General features: G+C 48.3%; 1 protein-coding gene across 6 annotated transcripts in view; it reads right to left on the bottom strand.

Annotated features, from left to right (window-relative positions):
* Window positions 1-9,999, bottom strand: part of FERMT2 (FERM domain containing kindlin 2) — a 48,402-nt gene extending 38,403 nt beyond the window's left edge. For 2 of the 6 annotated variants that reach the window (XM_063439845.1, XM_063439846.1), the window contains exons 1-2: window positions 9,729-9,998; window positions 8,691-8,856 (exon numbers count right to left, since the gene is read on the bottom strand). In XM_063439845.1, coding sequence (XP_063295915.1) covers window positions 8,691-8,847 — 157 coding nt within the window. In that variant the 5' untranslated portion in view covers window positions 8,848-8,856; window positions 9,729-9,998. Of the gene's footprint in view, window positions 1-8,690; window positions 8,857-9,208; window positions 9,267-9,545; window positions 9,614-9,728 lie in introns of those variants that run through there. The other 4 variants (XM_063439842.1, XM_063439847.1, XM_063439844.1 and 1 more) reach the window with 4 other exon arrangements.
* Between the last annotated feature and the right edge of the window lie 4,699 nt (window positions 10,000-14,698).

Raw genomic sequence — 14,698 nt, 5'->3', positions numbered from 1 at the left:
CTGAATATACCCCCGTGACTCAGGACATCGTAGAACACCAGTTTGGGTTTTAAACCTACCACCTGGAAGGAAGCACGGTCTCTTATCGATAACTTCCAGAGCAGGAGGAGGCCGTAAAACAGCAGGAAATGGGATTCAAAGGGAGAATTTAGTTCCCACTGGTTGTAAGAGGGGGAGGGGAAAAAAATTAAAAATTAACCCCCCCTCCTCACATAATGTTAAGCAACAAAGTCCAAAAAGCACGGGAAGCTTCCAAACGGAGAAAGAAAACATCTGGATTTCATTATCCTTGTCCCCATGTTTCCGCTACTGGCGAACCACCTATCCCATCCCAGCTAGCAAACCAGCCCTCACGCCTATCCCATCCCAGCTAGCAAACCAGCCCTCACGCCTATCCCATCCCAGCTAGCAAACCAGCCCTCACGCCTATCCCATCCCAGCTAGCAAACCAGCCCTCATGCCTATCCCATCCCAGCTAGCAAACCAGCCCTCACGCCTATCCCATCCCAGCTAGCAAACCAGCCCTCACGCCTATCCCATCCCAGCTAGCAAACCAGCCCTCACGCCCATCCCATCCCAGCTAGCAAACCAGCCCTCACGCCTATCCCATCCCAGCTAGCAAACCAGCCCTCACGCCTATCCCATCCCAGCTAGCAAACCAGCCCTCACGCCTATCCCATCCCAGCTAGCAAACCAGCCCTCACGCCTATCCCATCCCAGCTAGCAAACCAGCCCTCACGCCTATCCCATCCCAGCTAGCAAACCAGCCCTCACGCCTATCCCATCCCAGCTAGCAAACCAGCCCTCACGCCTATCCCATCCCTGCTAGCAAACCAGCCCTCACGCCTATCCCATCCCTGCTAGCAAACCAGCCCTCACGCCTATCCCATCCCTGCTAGCAAACCAGCCCTCACACCTATCCCATCCCTGCTAGCAAACCAGCCCTCACACCTATCCCATCCCTGCTAGCAAACCAGCCCTCACACCTATCCCATCCCTGCTAGCAAACCAGCCCTCACACCTATCCCATCCCTGCTAGCAAACCAGCCCTCACACCTATCCCATCCCTGCTAGCAAACCAGCCCTCACACCTATCCCATCCCTGCTAGCAAACCAGCCCTCACACCTATCCCATCCCTGCTAGCAAACCAGCCCTCACACCTATCCCATCCCTGCTAGCAAACCAGCCCTCACACCTATCCCATCCCTGCTAGCAAACCAGCCCTCACACCTATCCCATCCCTGCTAGCAAACCAGCCCTCACACCTATCCCATCCCTGCTAGCAAACCAGCCCTCACACCTATCCCATCCCTGCTAGCAAACCAGCCCTCACACCTATCCCATCCCTGCTAGCAAACCAGCCCTCACACCTATCCCATCCCTGCTAGCAAACCAGCCCTCACACCTATCCCATCCCTGCTAGCAAACCAGCCCTCACACCTATCCCATCCCTGCTAGCAAACCAGCCCTCACACCTATCCCATCCCTGCTAGCAAACCAGCCCTCACACCTATCCCATCCCTGCTAGCAAACCAGCCCTCACACCTATCCCATCCCTGCTAGCAAACCAGCCCTCACACCTATCCCATCCCTGCTAGCAAACCAGCCCTCACACCTATCCCATCCCTGCTAGCAAACCAGCCCTCACACCTATCCCATCCCTGCTAGCAAACCAGCCCTCACACCTATCCCATCCCTGCTAGCAAACCAACCCTCACACCTATTCCATCCCTGCTAGCAAACCAACCCTCACACCTATCCCATCCTTGCTAGCAAACCAGCCCTCACACCTATCCCATTCCTGCTAGCAAACCAGCCCTCACACCTATCCCATTCCTGCTAGCAAACCAGCCCTCGCACCTATCCCATCCTTGCTAGCAAACCAGCCCTCGCACCTATCCCATCCTTGCTAGCAAACCAGCCCTCGCACCTATCCCATTCCTGCTAGCAAACCAACCCTCGCACCTATCCCATCCTTGCTAGCAAACCAGCCCTCACACCTATCCCATCCCGGCTAGCAAACCATCCCTCACATCTATCCCATCCCGGCTAGCAAACCATCCCTCACACCTATCCCATCCCGGCTAGCAAACCATCCCTCACACCTATCCCATCCCTGCTAGCAAACCAGCCCTCACACCTATCCCATCCCTGCTAGCAAACCATCCCTCACACCTATCCCATCCCAGCTAGCAAACCATCCCATCCCAGCTAGCAAACCATCCCATCCCAGCTAGCAAACCATCCCATCCCAGCTAGCAAACCATCCCATCCCAGCTAGCAAACCATCCCATCCCAGCTAGCAAACCATCCCTCACACCTATCCCCATCCTTGCCAGCAAACCAGCCCTCGCACCTATCCCATCCTTGCTAGCAAACCAGCCCTCGCACCTATCCCATCCTTGCTAGCAAACCAACCCTCGCACCTATCCCATCCCTGCTAGCAAACCAACCCTCACACCTATCCCATCCTTGCTAGCAAACCAGCCCTCACACCTATCCCATCCCTGCTAGCAAACCAGCCCTCACACCTATCCCATCCCTGCTAGCAAACCAGCCCTCACACCTATCCCATCCCTGCTAGCAAACCAGCCCTCACACCTATCCCATCCCTGCTAGCAAACCATCCCTCACACCTATCCCATCCCAGCTAGCAAACCATCCCATCCCAGCTAGCAAACCATCCCATCCCAGCTAGCAAACCATCCCATCCCAGCTAGCAAACCATCCCATCCCAGCTAGCAAACCATCCCTCACACCTATCCCATCCTTGCCAGCAAACCAGCCCTCGCACCTATCCCATCCTTGCTAGCAAACCAGCCCTCGCACCTATCCCATCCTTGCTAGCAAACCAACCCTCACACCTATCCCATCCCTGCTAGCAAACCAACCCTCACACCTATCCCATCCCTGCTAGCAAACCAACCCTCACACCTATCCCATCCCTGCTAGCAAACCAGCCCTCACACCTATCCCATCCCTGCTAGCAAACCAGCCCTCACACCTATCCCATCCCTGCTAGCAAACCAGCCCTCACACCTATCCCATCCCTGCTAGCAAACCAACCCTCACACCTATCCCATTCCTGCTAGCAAACCAGCCCTCGCACCTATCCCATCCCTGCTAGCAAACCAACCCTCACACCTATCCCATTCCTGCTAGCAAACCAGCCCTCGCACCTATCCCATCCCAGCTAGAAAACCATCCCTCACACCTATCCCATGCCGGCTAGCAAACCAGCCCTCACACCTATCCCATCCCGGCTAGCAAACCATCCCTCACACCTATCCCATCCCTGCTAGCAAACCAGCCTCCGCCAATCTGTCAACGACTCATTCTAAACATGTAACCAGCTTCCTCTCCCCATGACCACACAATGCCGGCCCTAAAGCATTGTATTAACCAGCAGCCTAAAAGAAGGTCAATTGTACCTACAACTTTTTGCATTCTTCTTTAACTGCGATTTTCATTATATTTTTTAAGATTTGACATATGACATCAAAACCCAGTTCAGACAAGGCACAACCAGGGCATACAATGCTAATCAAACATTGAGGCGCTTGAAAAAAAAAAAAAAAAAAAAGTGTTTATTCTAAAAGGACGGTCACAGAAAATAAAGGTGTTTGTGATAATTCTCCATTGTTTCATGTCTCCTCCTCTCCATATGCTCTCCCTATAAAAAGGACAGAGCTTATAAAAATCATTGAAAGGGAGCCAAGATAGAGGTCTCCCTGGACATCACATCTCACGGTCTCTCCCACGATGGGGAAGATAATTCGATGTGTAATAGCACAGTGTGTGCTCCACGTTAAGGAAACTTGTCAAACAGTCTCTAGTGCTGCCTGCTCTGTATGAGATGAAGATTTCGAAGGTCAGCGTGTTACGAAGTTACAGCGAAGTGGCATTTCTGTTCCACAATCACAGGAAGAGCATTTCCCACAGATCACCACATTTACAGAATAAAATACTCCTTCCCCCTTCACTCCTAGCCTTCCAAAATGAGAGCGCCATGTACACAGACAGCCTGGGTCATGGGGTGTGAAACTTGCCAAACATACAAAGTGAGTCAATACGAGCCATACTGCTGGGTCTCTGCCCTGTATCACTGTCCTGCTCTCATTTCAAGGAAACGCAGATATTAAGGCTTCCACTGACAGAGTGTGAGTGAGTCTCAAAGCCGGGAGGTCGTTTACTCAGTAAAGATCACAAAATCCCCCCCCCCCCCCGCCCCCATACCACCACCACCGCAGGAATCATCTTAAAAACGGGTCAAGGTCAATATAGTGAGCAGAAAGGTCGATCTTTGTATGTAAATAAATATTACAGAGAGAGAAGGAGAGATTTGACCTACACGTTTCACTATTCGGGCCAGGAATGCCAACCGCCCCCAAATAACCATAATGTGATATAAAAAGGGCAACAATTCAAAACAGTTAGAGGCTAAACGATGTGTCCCTCATTATCCTTTAACTTACAGTAAATAGGCCATCTTACTAGCCGGTCACTTACTGTAGGTTAGGAACTCCCCTGAAATATCCTGCAACAGCCCCAAGCAGTTTCTCCAATTGGTCCCTTGAGAATTTGGGTGTTGTATATTAATCAATAGAGAGAACTGGGGAAATCTGGAAGGGGCAGTTATAATGAGCAGCTTCGAGTATCCTCTGCAATCTCCATCTTCCTATTGCCCCATAGCCGTGATATTGGGATCCAGGTCATCCCCGCATCCACCCCTTGCAAAGCTGCAGGCAGGGAGTGTGCGGTCTGCATATACGGGAGGTGCAGACTGCTTTAGGTCCTCCCTTGCAATCCTGGCCCCCATTGAATGATTGACTGCTGCTTCTGGATTTCCCATCAAGTGCCGAACTGGAACAAGAGATTAGCGACCACTGAATAGAGAACCCCACTGACCCACCAGGGATGATAGCCCTGTCCTTACAGGAAGGCACTGCAGGACAGGGGCAACAGAGCACCATTACCCACACACTGGGGCACTACACCCAATTACTTTCCTAATTCTAGTTATTTTGAGTGACAGGACAAGTAGATGTATTTGTTACATTACACAGCACTAATGGAGAACTGTACGACCAATGCTATTAGTTCGCACAAGATTCAGCTGATTAGCAGGAAGGATCACATGCTGGTGACGACTTTAGAGGAATTGACAAACTGATCAAAACAGCTGTGTGCAAGGTTAGGGTTTAAAGAGACCTGATCAAGTCATTACAGCCTGAAAGTGGGTGTAGAGACACCATCTAAGTCATTTTATGGAGTTACTTGTGTGATTATGTCACAAGTATAGTTTTATAGCTGGGGTGTTTCATTTGGATTACTGGTCCCCAGAAAAAAAAAGAAAAATTAAAAAAAAAATTAAAACACACGGCTCGCCTCGTTCTGGTGTTGGTAATAAAGGGACCCCAATCATCTAAAAAATAATCCGCTTTGACCTACAACACTTTACGGACAGAAGTCCCAGATCCTTTGGTGAAGGAAGAGAGATCAGATCTCAGAGATTCTCTCTCATGGTATTAAATGAGGTCTGAGGATTCCAGTTCTCCACGAGCCACAGGGCACTTCACAACCGCACCCACCTACCTACAAATACTGGACAACCTGCGTCATGGTAGACTTTAACCATCACGTTGTCACGTCCTACGGTCATCTGGACAGGTCTGCTAAAATCAACTCACCTTATTTGTCCTTGCAGACGCCCAAAGAAGCGAAAAGGTTAGTATCGAAATTAACAAATTAACAGCTGGAGCCAAGTTATGAATTCCAAGACATCGAGAGAAACAAACAATCTCCTGGAAAAATCAATTACTCAAAATACAAAAAGCTGCAGTGAGCTCATTGCTGCAGACTGTTATTTAGAGCGTCTGTAGAGAAGTCACCTTGACTGGTTCCCTCACAGGGTAAAAATAACCGCCAGATATAGCGCTTTTTGAGAAAACAAGCAACTGGTGAGCCATTTCTCTACCTCGTCGTCTCAGAGCCTCAGGAGCTGCGGTGGATTAGAACATGATTTGCAGAATTGAGCTGCATAGGCCCCTTTTATCTAATAAAACACAGAATAAGCCTTTCCTAGCAGGAGACAGCGAGTCTGCGTTCAGCCTGAGCACAGAGGCCAAGAGGAACCTACAGAGCAGCGGTGCCCGAAGCGTAGATCCAAAGATGATTGAGAACTACAACTCCCATGATTCTTTACATGCCTTTAGAATGACAAATCATGAAAGCTGTCGTTTTAAAACATCTGGCAATCTACCTTCTTGGCACCCCTGCTATAGAGTGTCCCTCCACAGGACGGACATTCTGAATTAGAGGAGAAAAGGGGGTCTGCAGAGTAAGACACCAATAACGCCTACTGAGTGCTAAAACTGGAGCAATATTCTACTGGATTGCACGACGATTGCTCTCTTTATACAGCCAACACGCAGTTCTGGCATTGTCTGTGATAGAACCAGGTCGAGCAAACCTTGTCTGACAGTCTAAATCGTGGCACTGTACACATTACCAGGAGGAAGGTCGGGTGGCATCAGCGACAAATCTAAGCCATAGCACCTCCTCCCCCCACACCTAGAACTCTGAAGTTACAGCCCCCAAAGGAACACATGGCTGGGAGGCTCTGAAAGCAGAGGTTGACCTTTGTTCCTGGAAGCAGTGGCTTAACGGAATGCAGACCCTTACTCCCCATCCCTGTTTGTCTTATGTTCTTAGTGTGTGGAATGTCAGCTGTGTCCCCCCCAATTATCTCCCAATAGACAAAAATTATTTTATTTTTTTTAAATAAAATGTGTACTCAATACATCGAGCTTCCATCAATGTACCTCAACGGTGCCACTAGACACTGGTGGACAGGCAGAGAGGACCACGGACACCACCCACTGACCGAGGTACCTGATGGTGTAAAGAACCACCAATCCCACGGCCACATCATAAGCCCCACGAAGGACAAGCACGATCCACAGTCCAGCGGCTAGATATTTCCCTTAATTCTGACGGCTTAGAATTCACAAACTCCTTAACACATTTTAATAAGGTGCAATGTATTGGTAAGAGTTACAAGCCATACAGTGCTTTGGAACTTGCTGGCGTAATACATAAATACAGCAATGGCTAAGAGACAGCGATGGCTGTAAAGATGTGTGCTCCACTGCCAGGTTCATTCATGTAAACAGAAAAACCATTTATAACATTCAAGCTGTTATTAGCAAGTTGGAGAATTATTGCCAAATCTGCTATTTTGGCATATTTTATTCAGGCTTTGGTGCCTTCTTACAGAAGAATTCGTCCACTAAAGGGATTTTTAATCAACAGCTGGCGCTCGTACGGGAGGAACATCAAATTCTACAATAAACCCCCCCCCCCCCCCCCTCCAAAAAAAGGGAGACATTTGCAGAATTACTGGTTTTGTCTGACTGGATCGATCGACCTTTACAAAAATGAGATGAGCCGGTCAAGGAAACTGTCCCATAAACGGCAGAAAGAATCGGTTTAGAACCAGCCTGCATTTACCAATCTTATTAAAAATGATTCAAACCAAAACGATCGAGTCCAGGAGTTCATATAACCCTTGGATTTATTATGGGATGGAGACAGGGTTAAAAAAGGAACGTTGATAAACCTTTTCTTCTCGCAAGTTTGTCGCTTTTTACCATCTAATCCAATATCTGTGCAGACTGATAACAGCACAGACGCCCAGTGGGGTCCAGCTCCACGAATCCAGCACTGGTACCCAATCATATTACAGCTACAGACCTGACCCGGCTTTCTAACCAGGGAAAGAAGTAAAGAGGCCCAAATACAGTGTAAAGACATTGCCAGAATCCTCAAAGCTGTCCAAAAAGGGTGTTAAATGGACAGGGTGATAGTATGCAGACAGCCAGAGAGGATCACGCCCGGCTCAGTCCAGTAACAGCAATAAGGCAACTTTGGGCGCTACCAATACTTCGCAGAGGACACCCCAATAACCGGTCAGGTTTGGCTACATTGTAAATGGATTTGGCTCAGTGCTTCGAATGTGAGCAGCGATAATCGCTTACCTCCAGGGCCAGCGAGTATATGGAAGTCAACTTCCCAATTTCTATTATAGAGCACCACCATATTCCACAGCGCGGTACAATATGTAAACAAGACAAAATCAGGTTTGTCACACTGCCCAAACGAAAAGAACTTACAGCTTCCTTTGGCACCCGAGATGTTTAAACTATACCTCCCATGAAGCTCAGCCAGCTTTTAGCGGTGGGTTTGTTCTATAAACCCATGTCAATTCCATATCGTACATGGGCTGCAGCAATTTAACACATCTGTCTGTAATGGATTCCTTATAAATAAATTCTACAGAACCAAGGGAACGCAAACATCCTGTTACTGGGACCAGAAAACTGCCATAAAGGATTAATAATCCAGGGTTATTCATTTCCCCAGAACATAGCCCCCCTAAAAGGCAGCTAAACCCTATTAACCCAATAAGGGTCATGGAGTATATAAAAAATCTCATATCAAGACATACAGAACAGCAAACACACACGACGCAGTGACAAGACAAGCTGTCCACAGAGCTAACGGGGACCTGGAAACAAGGGCCACTGAGCCAGCCACCATAAAACAAAGTGATTGAGAATGGGTGGCTCTCCCAAGAACACGTTAAATAAAATCCTACGAATAAGGGCGAGTGTCACTGGAAACTTACCAAGTTTCTCCACCAATTTCAGCATCACACCGCCAATGTGGACCTCCCCGGTGACCCTCAAGGTGACATCCCGGCTTAGGTCGGTGATATGGACATTTAATTCCCAGGTTCCATCCGCATAGCAGCCATCTGGCATTCGGATCCCATCCAGAGCCATCTTTTCTTCCTGTGAGGAGAGGAAATTACAGCTCTATTAACTGGAGAAATGTCAAACTGGGGGCTTTAATCCAAATCTGCAAAGGGTTAATAGGGGGGGGAATCAAACTCAATGATCTGCAGCAATACAGATACAATGTTTACTGTTTGTAAACACAGGAACCGGTGGAACAAACAAAATGTAACTGAAGATTCTACAGAGTCCAAACAAACCAAGTCACAGCTGGTAGGAAACTAAACCCATCCTAAACTAGGGGGGCTTCAATCAGCCGCCCCCACAGCCCATCAGGGATATTCCACCCCGATCACAGCTCACTGGAAAATGACAAAAAAAAGGGAAATTAGTTAAAAATGTTATTTACACCACAAATAGAAATTACCGCTCAGTAAAAGGAAGCAGCACAGATTGAGATCATAGATCAGCTTAACTCAGAGCAACAGGGTGTGATCCCTGCAGCCATGTGACCCCAACATTTACTGCAAAATCAAACCGGATTAACCCTTCACCCCGGCAGGGAACTGGTTAATACAACTAGGGGGGTTAATAATTTCCTAATCCTGAGATTTCTCCATAGACCCAGTGAGCTGTGTGCAGCCAGCCATTCCCTGCGATTTACAAACATCTCTTTCTCTGTCTGTCTGTCTCTGTCTGTCTGTCTGTCTGTCTGTGTCTCTGTCTCCACAAACCGTTGTTTTCACCTGTTTGTAGAAAGTTCCCTAACCGGTCCGGCGGCTCCCAGTCCTTGTGTAATATTAACTTTTTAAGCTGTGGAGGGAAGAGGCAGCAGAGAGAGGGGAGGGGTGTGGGGAATAGATGGGAATGGAGAGGGAGAGAGGGGGTGAGGGGGGTGAATGTAAGTCCAGGGTAGAATGCACACTTACCTTTTACCCTCCCCTCTTCTTGCAGCAAGTTACCCCAGGGGTAGGTGAGGGCAGCCTGCCTCAAGCTCTACAATCTCAGCAATGGGTCTCACACTCCCCCAAGCCCCCCCTGTCCAGGCTCTGAGCACTCACTGTGGCCCCCTCCCTGTATACTTTACTGACTGAGACCTACAACTGCAGCCCCGGCCAGGAGAGGGTTAATAACAAAGTATCAGCTCAAGGATGCTGTGTCCACATGGAGGGGGAGGGGGGCCTGAGGAGTCTCCCAGCCACAGCCCTTTTATGGATGTGAATCAAAACCAGGATTGGATCCAACATCCGGGACTCAGGGAGGCTGGGGGAGGGCTGGAGGCTCATACTGACTGTGTCCCGTTATAATACACCCCACCCCCCTTCTGGCATTCACTGCACCCCTTCCATGCTGGGAGAGGGGACAACTGGAACAGACCTTCCCAAAACTGCCAACCACCAGGGAAAATGGTTACAACAAAAAGCCAAATACCCCATTCATCAACTGGACAACTCTGCCAGCATTTTATATCAAAGAAGGCACCAACATGTTCTGTATCACTGTACAAAATGGAGACAGTAACAACAAAAATTAAACAGTTTATTAATTAAAGTGTGACAGGGAACCTCCTTACACCATAACCTTATAGCTGCAGTTATAATACACTGTGTGCGGGGAGACAGGGGACCTCCTTACACCATAACCTTATAGCTGCAGTTATAATACACTGTGTGCGGGGAGACAGGGGACCTCCTTACACCATAACCTTATAGCTGCAGTTATAATACACTGTGTACGGGGAGACGGGGGACCTCCTTACACCATAACCTTATAGCTGCAGTTATAATACACTGTGTGCGGGGAGACAGGGGACCTCCTTACACCATAACCTTATAGCTGCAGTTATAATACACTGTGTACGGGGAGACAGGGGACCTCCTTACACCATAACCTTATAGCTGCAGTTATAATACACTGTGTGCGGGGAGACAGGGGGCCTCCTTACACCATAACCTTATAGCTGCAGTTATAATACACTGTGTGCGGGGAGACGGGGGACCTCCTTACACCATAACCTTATAGCTGCAGTTATAATACACTGTGTGCGGGGAGACAGGGGACCTCCTTACACCATAACCTTATAGCTGCAGTTATAATACACTGTGTGCGGGGAGACAGGGACCTCCTTACACCATAACCTTATAGCTGCAGTTATAATACACTGTGTGCGGGGAGACAGGGGACCTCCTTACACCATAACCTTATAGCTGCAGTTATGATACACTGTGTGCGGGGAGACAGGGACCTCCTTACACCATAACCTTATAGCTGCAGTTATAATACACTGTGTGCGGGGAGACAGGGTCCTCCTTACACCATAACCTTATAGCTGCAGTTATAATACACTGTGTGCGGGGAGACAGGGGACCTCCTTACACCATAACCTTATAGCTGCAGTTATAATACACTGTGTGCGGGGAGACAGGGGACCTCCTTACACCATAACCTTATAGCTGCAGTTATAATACACTGTGTGCGGGGAGACAGGGGACCTCCTTACACCATAACCTTATAGCTGCAGTTATAATACACTGTGTGCAGGGAGACAGGGGACCTCCTTACACCATAACTTTATAGCTGCAGTTATAATACACTGTGTACGGGGAGACAGGGGACCTCCTTACACCATAACCTTATAGCTGCAGTTATAATACACTGTGTACGGGGAGACAGGGGACCTCCTTACACCATAACCTTATAGCTGCAGTTATAATACACTGTGTACGGGGAGACAGGGGACCTCCTTACACCATAACCTTATAGCTGCAGTTATAATACACTGTGTGCGGGGAGACAGGGGACCTCCTTACACCATAACCTTATAGCTGCAGTTATAATACACTGTGTGCGGGGAGACAGGGGACCTACTTACACCATAACCTTATAGCTGCAGTTATAACACACTGTGTGCGGGGAGACAGGGGACCTCCTTACACCATAACCTTATAGCTGCAGTTATAATACACTGTGTGCTGGGAGACAGGGGACCTCCTTACACCATAACTTTATAGCTGCAGTTATAATACACTGTGTGCGGGGAGACAGGGGAACTCCTTACACCATAACCTTATAGCTGCAGTTATAATACACTGTGTGCAGGAAGACAGGGGACCTCCTTACACCATAACCTTATAGCTGCAGTTATAATACACTGTGTGCAGGGAGACAGGGGACCTCCTTACACATAACCTTATAGCTACAGTTATAATACACTGTGTGCGGGGAGACAGGGGACCTCCTTACACCATAACCTTATAGGTGCAGTTATAATACACTGTGTGCGGGGAGACGGGGGACCTCCTTACACCATAACCTTATAGCTGCAGTTATAATACACTGTGTGCGGGGAGACAGGGGACCTCCCTACACCATAACCTTATAGCTGCAGTTATAATACACTGTGTATGGGGAGACAGGGGACCTCCTTACACCATAACCTTATAGCTGCAGTTATAATACACTGTGTATGGGGAGACAGGGGACCACCTTACACCATAACCTTATAGCTGCAGTTATAATACACTGTGTGCGGGGAGACGGGATACCTCCTTACACCATAACCTTATAGCTGCAGTTATAATACACTGTGTGCGGGGAGACAGGGGACCTCCTTACACCATAACCTTATAGCTGCAGTTATAATACACTGTGTGCAGGGAGACAGGGGACCTCCTTACACCATAACCTTATAGCTGCAGTTATAATACACTGTGTGCTGGGAGAGAGGGAACCTCCTTACACCATAACCTTATAGCTGCAGTTATAATACACTGTGTACGGGGAGACGGGGGACCTCCTTACACCATAACCATATAGCTGCAGTTATAATACACTGTGTGCGGGGAGACAGGGGACCTCCTTACACCATAACCTTATAGCTGCAGTTATAATACACTGTGTGCAGGGAGACAGGGGACCTCCTTACACCATAACCTTATAGCTGCAGTTATAATACACTGTGTACGGGGAGACAGGGGACCTCCTTACACCATAACCTTATAGCTGCAGTTATAATACACTGTGTACGGGGAGACAGGGGACCTCCTTACACCATAACCTTATAGCTGCAGTTATAATACACTGTGTATGGGGAGACAGGGGACCTCCTTACACCATAACCTTATAGCTGCAGTTATAATACACTGTGTGCGGGGAGACAGGGGACCTCCTTACACCATAACCTTATAGCTGCAGTTATAATACACTGTGTGCAGGGAGACAGGGGGCCTCCTTACACCATAACCTTATAGCTGCAGTTATAATACACTGTGTACGGGGAGACAGGGGACCTCCTTACACCATAACCTTATAGCTGCAGTTATAATACACTGTGTACGGGGAGACAGGGGACCTCCTTACACCATAACCTTATAGCTGCAGTTATAATACACTGTGTGCGGGGAGACAGGGGACCTCCTTACACCATAACCTTATAGCTGCAGTTATAATACACTGTGTGCGGGGAGACAGGGGACCTCCTTACACCATAACCTTATAGCTGCAGTTATAATACACTGTGTGCCGGGAAACAGGGGACCTCCTTACACCATAACCTTATAGCTGCAGTTATAACACACTGTGTGCGGGGAGACAGGGGACCTCCTTACACCATAACCTTATAGCTGCAGTTATAATACACTGTGTGCTGGGAGACAGGGGACCTCCTTACACCATAAATTTATAGCTGCAGTTATAATACACTGTGTGCGGGGAGACAGGGGAACTCCTTACACCATAACCTTATAGCTGCAGTTATAATACACTGTGTGCAGGAAGACAGGGGACCTCCTTACACCATAACCTTATAGCTGCAGTTATAATACACTGTGTGCAGGGAGACAGGGGACCTCCTTACACATAACCTTATAGCTACAGTTATAATACACTGTGTGCGGGGAGACAGGGGACCTCCTTACACCATAACCTTATAGCTGCAGTTATAATACACTGTGTGCGGGGAGACGGGGGACCTCCTTACACCATAACCTTATAGCTGCAGTTATAATACACTGTGTGCGGGGAGACAGGGGACCTCCCTACACCATAACCTTATAGCTGCAGTTATAATACACTGTGTATGGGGAGACAGGGGACCTCCTTACACCATAACCTTATAGCTGCAGTTATAATACACTGTGTATGGGGAGACAGGGGACCACCTTACACCATAACCTTATAGCTGCAGTTATAATACACTGTGTGCGGGGAGACGGGATACCTCCTTACACCATAACCTTATAGCTGCAGTTATAATACACTGTGTGCGGGGAGACAGGGGACCTCCTTACACCATAACCTTATAGCTGCAGTTATAATACACTGTGTGCAGGGAGACAGGGGACCTCCTTACACCATAACCTTATAGCTGCAGTTATAATACACTGTGTGCTGGGAGAGAGGGAACCTCCTTACACCATAACCTTATAGCTGCAGTTATAATACACTGTGTACGGGGAGACAGGGGACCTCCTTACACCATAACCTTATAGCTGCAGTTATAATACACTGTGTGCTGGGAGTCAGGGGACCTCCTTACTCCATAACCTTATAGCTGCAGTTATAATACACTGTGTGCGGGGAGACAGGGGACCTCCTTACACCATAACCTTATAGCTGCAGTTATAATACACTGTGTGCAGGGAGACAGGGGACCTCCTTACACCATAACCTTATAGCTGCAGTTATAATACACTGTGTACGGGGAGACAGGGGACCTCCTTACACCATAACCTTATAGCTGCAGTTATAATACACTGTGTACGGGGAGACAGGGGACCTCCTTACACCATAACCTTATAGCTGCAGTTATAATACACTGTGTATGGGGAGACAGGGGACCTCCTTACACCATAACCTTATAGCTGCAGTTATAATACACTGTGTGCAGGGAGACAGGGGA

Source organism: Pelobates fuscus, chromosome 13, assembly GCF_036172605.1.
Source record: "Pelobates fuscus isolate aPelFus1 chromosome 13, aPelFus1.pri, whole genome shotgun sequence".
In the NCBI taxonomy this organism is placed as follows: Eukaryota; Metazoa; Chordata; class Amphibia; order Anura; family Pelobatidae; genus Pelobates; species Pelobates fuscus.
Note: the sequence above shows the minus strand (reverse complement) of the source record. Positions and strands in the feature narration are given on the sequence as shown.